This window comes from Haliotis rufescens, unplaced genomic scaffold, assembly GCF_023055435.1.
Source record: "Haliotis rufescens isolate VD_foot unplaced genomic scaffold, xgHalRufe1.0.p SCAF_5, whole genome shotgun sequence".
NCBI lineage: Eukaryota > Metazoa > Mollusca > Gastropoda > Lepetellida > Haliotidae > Haliotis > Haliotis rufescens.
The window spans coordinates 47538302-47546339 of NW_025964223.1; the positions used below are offsets into that span (position 1 = coordinate 47538302).

The 8038-nt window shown below is 39.3% G+C and overlaps 1 protein-coding gene across 2 annotated transcripts in view; it reads left to right on the forward strand.

Moving 5' to 3' along the window:
• Window positions 1-6608, forward strand: part of LOC124137130 — a 46436-nt gene extending 39828 nt beyond the window's left edge. For both annotated transcript variants that reach the window (XM_046503307.2, XM_046503308.2), the window contains exons 13-18: window positions 431-561; window positions 902-1104; window positions 1690-1786; window positions 2327-2482; window positions 2743-2825; window positions 4144-6608. In XM_046503307.2, the coding sequence (XP_046359263.2) occupies window positions 431-561; window positions 902-1104; window positions 1690-1786; window positions 2327-2482; window positions 2743-2825; window positions 4144-4203 (730 nt within the window). In that variant the 3' untranslated portion in view covers window positions 4204-6608. The remainder of the gene's footprint in view (window positions 1-430; window positions 562-901; window positions 1105-1689; window positions 1787-2326; window positions 2483-2742; window positions 2826-4143) is intronic.
• Window positions 6609-8038: the final 1430 nt, after the last annotated feature.

The window sequence follows — 8038 nt, forward strand, 5'->3', positions numbered from 1 at the left end:
GGCTACTTTATCATATACCTATCAATGATATGGGGCGATCAATTGTCAAATTTCCACACACGCAGTCACGCAAGCACACATGCACACACACACGCAATAAAGAACATGGAAACTGTTAGTCATGTTACCCCAAGCTTTCATTTGATGGAGCAGGAGTGCTATAATTATTTGATATTTGGCTCACCTGGATTTTGCTTATATTGTGTAATATTATGTTTCCCAATGAAATAACTGTTTTGTACAGTCGTTTATCTTCTGATAAGATTATTCCACTGCATTTACAAATTAATTTTAGTGCAAAAAAAACCCTCTACAAGTACATTGTACATTGTAAACACAGCATGTCTATCTCCCAAGTGAGTGTAATAATGTCTATGGTATTGACTGGTGTACTGAACTATAGTTTAACTGTGTCTATGCATTGCTACAGGCCCCAGTCTGCCAAGACGCACAAGGAGCGGGACAGGAAGATGAACATCGCCCTGCACAGGATGTCCCCTGAAGTGGCAGGGGTGATGAGGTCAGCCATAGGGTCTCGCCCCTCGTCAGCTGATACATACAGTGAGTACAACTTGTACATGCAAACATGATCATCACATGCAAACAAGCTGATGTAAAGCAGATTGTTTATGGTGAGAAAGCAAATGCCCCTATTCGTTCACTGACCTAGCCTGTATAACTGAATTGAAAACTAATCAGATATCTTTTATTTTTTAAAAGATAGTCATATTTTTAAAATGTTTCAAAATACATTTAACCATTTCCATCAAGGATATGAATATAATGCAGGCCTGTATATTCTATTTCCATATGTATAAAAAGACTCATATTGTATATTGTGTTGATGAATTATCCTAGTATGTCAGACACCTGATGCCACTGTATTCTTGTACATGACTAGATGTGAGTCAGAGAAACAGGTCAGTTTCTAAGTTTGGCCGCGGTCAGCCGACAATTGACCTGACCCAGCCGATTGCCCAGCAGTGTCGCAAGGTGACGGTGGACAACTGTGGAAGTCAACTCCTGCAGGGGCTGTTCAGCAAATCTCGAGATGTCCGCAAGAGTTGTCTCCTCTTGATTCATGATCTTGTCAGTCATGGAAATGTAAGTCTTCCTGTTAATTACCTTTGAGGAATTTGACAGATCAAAATTGCATGAGGATATTGATTGCACATAAGAACTTGGTAGTTACAGTCAGAAAAATGTGATCAGATTTGTTAGTGCCAGTGGTCTTTGTACATGTTGATTCACCACAGTAAGGTAACACTGCAAACTACAAAATGTTATAAAATAAACGTTCAAAGTCATCTTCTTGTAGATGAACTTGATTGGTTATGCCCTTTGTATGAACATAATATGTCTACCTAAGAAAATACATATGCTGCCTGGGGCGGTTGGGTAGCCTAGTGGTTAAAGCGTTCGCTCGTCACGCCAAAGACCAGACATGGGTACAATGTGTGAAGCCCATTTCTGGTGTCCCCCACTGTGATATTGCTGGAATATTTCTAAAAGCGGCGTAAAACCGTACTCACTCACTCACATATGCTGCCTCATATACTACTCAAAAGAAGTTAAGGACCACCCACGACAGATTAACTGTAGTAATATGAAAGAATTGGGTAGTCCATGAAGCCTTTTGAGTGGTATATATCGGTGAATGCCATGTTGACCCTGTATGATCATTGTCAGGTTGAAACACACATGCAGCTGTCGGAGCTGGGGTGTATCCCCCGCCTTATTGACTTCCTGCGCATCAATGAAGATGACGAGATGCTGGAGATTATTGGTGAGCCTTGATGATACTGATGCCACATCAGTAGTTATGCCACAGTGGAGTCAATGGATGCCGTAACAATACAAAAGTGGTGACATTATACACAAAAAGTTGATTTTTTTTGTAACTCTATGAGCTGTAAAATAATACTACATAGGGATGAGAATTTTCTATGTAGGCCTATCCGCAGGATTCTGCAGATGTCATTACTTCAACGGTCACTATTGTGATACATGCCATTACAAAACACACATAAATTATTATAGTTCCCCTAGCTACTTTTCATTTTTTTTAAAGAAAAAACATTTTCCTCCCTGAATATATCTAGAAATCTAAACAAAATATTAGAGACCATGAAATGCTGTCAAAGTAACTGCCTGAAAAAAGTCTGTGGGTGATCACTGTAAAACCCCATAAGCTCAAACCTTCAACAAAACTCATGAGATGAGAGAGATATATTGGATGTTCATGCTGTACAATGTGAAATTTGTAACATTCAAAAATTTTAGTCATCTTAACACTGACTTCAATGATGTACATATCTACTGACAGCTATCATCCTGACGAGGATGTTGATTACTAGTGACTACCGCCTGAAGCAGCTGTTCAACCGCCATGGTGGGGCCAACCTGTTGCTGTCCATGTCCCAGAACAGCAGTGGGGTGTTGAGGGAGGAGATCAAGTCTACCTTGACAGCCCTTACACAAGGTGGGTGTGGCAGGGTTAATGATGGGTCCATGTCCCAGAACAGCAGTGGGGTGTTGAGGGAGGAGATCAAGTGTACCCTGACAGCCCTCACACAAGGTGGGTGTGGCAGGGTTAATGATGGGTCCATGTCCCACAACAGCAGTGGGGTGTTGAGGGAGGAGATCAAGTCTACTTCACACTATGCTATGTCTTTATTTTGATCAAAGCTTTGGATGTTTGTGATACGTCTGGTTAATGCAGTAAACCCTGTGTATCTGCAGGCATGTCCCGGCAGACCATGAGGCCTAGCTCAGCACCAGCTCAACGTCCCGACGATGGGAAGGAGCCAGATATCTGGGATAATGTGAGTACACAAAGGGATACACTGAAGAAACCTGTATCAGGTCAATCATAGTTGTTGTCAGGAATGAATGCTATACAAAAAATGACATTATTATGTCTGTGATTGATGTTTGTTAAATATACATTTATTCAGATTTGTGTGTGTGTGTGTGTGTGTGTGTGTGTGTGTGTGTGTGTGTGTGTGTGAGGGAGGGAGGGAGGGAGGGAGAGAGAGAGAAGGGGGGGGGGGGGGGGAATCTCACTGATAGGAACAATGAAAGCCTCATAGCTGAGATGTATTATTAGGTCTTGAAATTCATATATGAGTGACAAACTGGTGTAGTGGATAGAGCATCTGCCTGGAGAGCAGAAGGTTGTGGTTCAATCCCTGGGCCCTGTCACACCAAAAGACATCAAAAGATGAAACCTGATGTTACCATGCCTGGCACTTGACATTAAGGGCACAAATCAAGGACTGGCCGACTCAGATTCAACATACTGTGTCTGAGTGGGGTATCCATGTTAAACTGTGCCATGGTATCTCAGTCAGAAAGCGCTATAAAATCAGCTTTAAGTCTGTACAAGTACAAGCAGCCACTCTTGCATGTGCACTCACATCGCTGTAAGAGTGAAATAACCCACTTCACCTCACTTCAGTTAGGAATGACCAGTTGGCTTGGGGCAGAATAGGTCCTCAGTACCCATGCTTGTGACAATCCCTGATTAGAATAAGGATCTGATGGCTGGAATGTTTGACCTGCCTGGACGCGACTGTGTGGATGATTGCTCATGCTAGCAACCACAGGTTTGCCTGGCCCAGACACAATTATTGACAGAAGGATGTGATGTAGGTGGAATGATGAGGACTGTGTTGTAACACCCTCAGTTTCAGTCACTGTTTGTGACACACTGTTACAGCACAGTATGAACCTACCATGTGGTGGTATGTGGATACTTTGTGAATATGTGACTATCATTAGTCATCATCATAAAGTTTTTTTTAGATTTATTAGCATTATGGCTGCATAAATGTGTGGTTTCTGTAGCACATTTTGCCTGAAAAGTGATGAAGGAGGAACAATATCAACAAATCAATTTACTGAGGGAAGATTGAGCTGCGCTCTTTTATACATCAGTTGTCAAGCATCAGCTGTCAAGCATTGATAACAGTGTCTGCTTCATATTACAAACTGCTGGTGATAAGAATGACTGGCATGTAGGATTTAAAGTGACATGCAGAGGCCTGAGATTTATGTCCCTTTTCAGCCTTGCACACGTACATGGCCTGAATGTGTGTTGTGTGTGGTAGTGGGGTTGTGACAATGTGCCTTGTGTTTCAGATAATGGAGAGGTGGCTTTACGAGGACAAGGTGGTGCGAGTCTTTCAGAAGTGGATGTAGAGGATGACAGAATCTCATTGTTCACTGTTACTGTTTAGCTGAACCTACAGCTTCCTTAGTGTTACAGCTACTTACACTGCAAACTAATGATTGTCCAAATTTGTTGTGTTTATGATAGCTGCTGAAACCAAAGTGGGATCTTCCAACATTAAATAACATGGCCAATTTATCATAAGCCAAACTTGCCGAAATATGTGACAAGTGTATGGGATTTGGTTAAGCTTCTATGAGCCTCTACAAGTATTTACAGATACAGCATTATTTGACACATTATTGGGTACATTCTATTTGACAACTGGGATTACCCGGTACTGTATCGTTCAGAGGAGATTCCATTGCAAGAATTCTAGGGCTGGGACGAGTAACTCGGGTCGGGTGGGTACTGAGTAGGACCCAGGTCGGGTAATAGGGTTCAGGTACCCAGATAGTAAATTTGGACTCGTTCCAGCCCTAAAGAATACATATATCAGTATTCTTTAGGGCTGGAACGAGTCCAAATTTACTATGCATACCCTTGAAACGACCCCTTTGAAATGTAGCATAACATAGACTTGCTAAACATTCATGTGATCCATCTCTGTTGACATTTCCTCTGAAGTCAAAAGGCCCATGAAGCTCACACCTTTCGTGTGTGGTTCCAGTGCTCACATGTTTTTACGACATCAATGGCACCATGTTGAAAATGTAATTATTACTCATAATTCAGTGTATATCGATATATGTTAATTACTAATGTAACATTTTGTTATGAAACATAAGGATGGATTTTGTCATACTTGTTTTACCTATTTATTGCCTACATACTTTCAGAACTTTGAGAACATTTACAATGGTATTGCTTTTCTACGCATGTTCTACAGATAGTGAAGATTTCGATACTCTGTGATTGTGATATTATAGATCTGTTGATCATGTTACTGATGATTCTTACAATTGTTGATCTCAGCACATAGTGGAAGTTTATCAAGGTTAGAGCAAGGCTTTACGCCAGCATAATTAACCGAAGGTTAGATTGCTTTAACATTGATACTCTAGTGTTGTTATTCCTTCTTTGTTATGACATAGTGGCTAATTTTTATCATAGTTCTATTTTTACAAATCATTGTATGTTTTGTTCCTTTTGGAACCTAATTTATGATTTATGATGGAATGAGAATTCTGCAAATATTAATCTTATGCAAACTTTGTCTTCGTTACTTGTCAATAGTTTTGCCTTTATAACATGTGCCTTAGTCATTTGGAAATATTTTGTACAGGATATAGCGAGAAAGTCCTCATTCTTACCCACATTACATCTATTCTATTGCTCATTTGGTGGAGATTCATTCAACAATCCTGGGCCCACTTGCACAAAGCGATCTTAGTCCTAAGATGATTGTAACGCCCATACTTTAACATAGGCTTACGATAGTCTTAGCGCTAAGATGGCTTTGTGCAAGTGGGCCTTGGTGACGAGTTTAATATCAAAGTCAAGGTTCAGGGACCAGTCATTTAAATTCGATGAGGGAGATGTGGCCAAGATGTTTTATCCATGAAGACCCAACAGCGCCACCCCTCAACCACCCCAAATACAAATGATGGTCTGTTTTTATCATGCCCCTCCCGTAGGATAGATAATCGCCAAAGACAGTAATTCCTTCTAATGTGCTACTATAAAATGACTTTCCATCTTTTCAAAGCCCTCCGGATCCTATCATGTTTGTCTATGTCCATGTGACATGTGAGTGTGTATATGTTATACATATTACACAATATTTAACTTAGGTCCAATTCAGCTAACAGATAGAATTCCATGTAAAGGCACTTTTCTGCTTATATCGGCCGGTACCCTTGTGTCCTGTGGTCATTATTCTTAGGGTTTAGTACTTCTTAAATTTATTGAATTAGTTTGAAATAGGGAAGCTGATAGTAGTGTTGAAGCAGGTGATGTTTCGATATTTCAGGCTTGTATGTTGATATCGTGTAGCAAACAGCTCTAGATCATTATCTGTCTTTAGGTCAACACTGGTCATATCAGCATTGTCCTTCTTAGATATTGAGAGGAGAATGAAAGGGTAAACTGAACATTATTACGAGAACTTCAGAAATATTGACCCGAATTCTTCATTTTATTATTTTGCATTAGTATGATTGGAAAGAACTGTTAATACATGCATATTTATACATAATACTGGTCATATTTTCAGAGTATGTCCAAAATTATGAACTATTCAAACAAAACTTCATGGTTACATTTTCCATTGTCTGAAACTTCAACCATTACAGTGATGAACTATGTTATTGAATATGCTTTTAACAACTTGTAACAAAACAGTGAAATTGCTTGACATTGCTCAAATTTCTAATCTGTTAAATATATGTACTTACCGGTTAAACAGAAATAAATAGTTTTTAGATTCCATTTATTCACCTGTATGTATCATGTGTCTCAAGGCATCATCGTCGACAGAACATTGTCCCCACAGTGCAGACTTGCAGAGAGAGACAACAGTCACTTGGGTGTGCAACTCTGTGAACATGTGGATGACAAAGTTGCCATTCCTTGTCCTATAACACGTGAATCAGGTGGACAAAATGGCTGCCTGGAATCGATTTTACTAACACCTGGAAAATATTGGACAAACACAGGAATGTTATATATTTATTTACTTGTATCATCAAAGTACAAAAAGTACAAAAATATATTCAAATACACATTCTTGTGTACAAACCGCACTGAATATATCCACAAACAATATCACACATATCAATTAAACAGTGAAAGTTATAACAATCACCTCTGTTCAGTAAACATCTTCCTGAGGCAAGAGTGTCTACTGTACTAGACTTTGATACACCAGGGGACACGCTTGCCTCAGGAAGATGTTCCATGAGGTGATAAGGTAATGTCATGTCAGGAAACCTCCAAGATTATAAAATACTCATGGGTAAAAGATTAGGGAACACATAGCAGCACACCAGAGGAACATTTACCAATGCATTCCATAAATATTCTTCACATCGGTAAATAAGTACAGCGTAAAACAGGAATGTCTGTGTCCCTTCATTTTAAAACATTTTTGGTCATTTTCAGGAGGAAATCCAATATTTGCAACTTGTGTTAATGGACATGAAGTGAAATGCCAAACTAAGGCCACAACACATTACTTATTTGTTCGCTGGAAACAATATGCAAGGTTTTTTAGAAGAAGCATTTTGGTCTGTTTGAATAACTGCATTAAGCAAAAATTCAAAATTACCTTTGGAGAAGGACTAAAAAGTATATGCATTGTTGACTAGTCAACACAACATGTGTTGCTATTCAAAGAGGTAAATATCTTTTCCTCCTTGAAAAAAAGTCACTGCCAGATATAAATATCAAATAAATAGTCGCCTTTGATGCATCTTGCCGAGGCTTTGGACTTTGTTACATGATTTTGATTAGACAATACATAGACTCGTTAGTCCAGCTTAAAAATAACTCCATAATGCAAGCCTAGTTCGGCAAGGGAGGAAACTGGACTTTTACAGTCAGTTAACGCCCTTGCCTAGGGAAGATGCTGTTGATGTGGCCTAGTTGATAAGATTGGCACTCCTATACATACTGAGCAAATGTCAATCATTATTAGGGGCTAACATTAGGGTTCCAAATTAACATACATGTATGTCCACTATTTTCAAGGCAAGTAAATTTCTGCAAGGATAAGTGACATTTCCTTGTGGACTACCACTTTTACCATTAGATAGATGGTATCTCTGAAGATCAGTTTTGCAGACTAGTGAAATAAGAAATTAATTTCTATCCCCGTGACATAAAATGGTCATTATCAACCTTTGATTTTAAAGGAATGTTTTA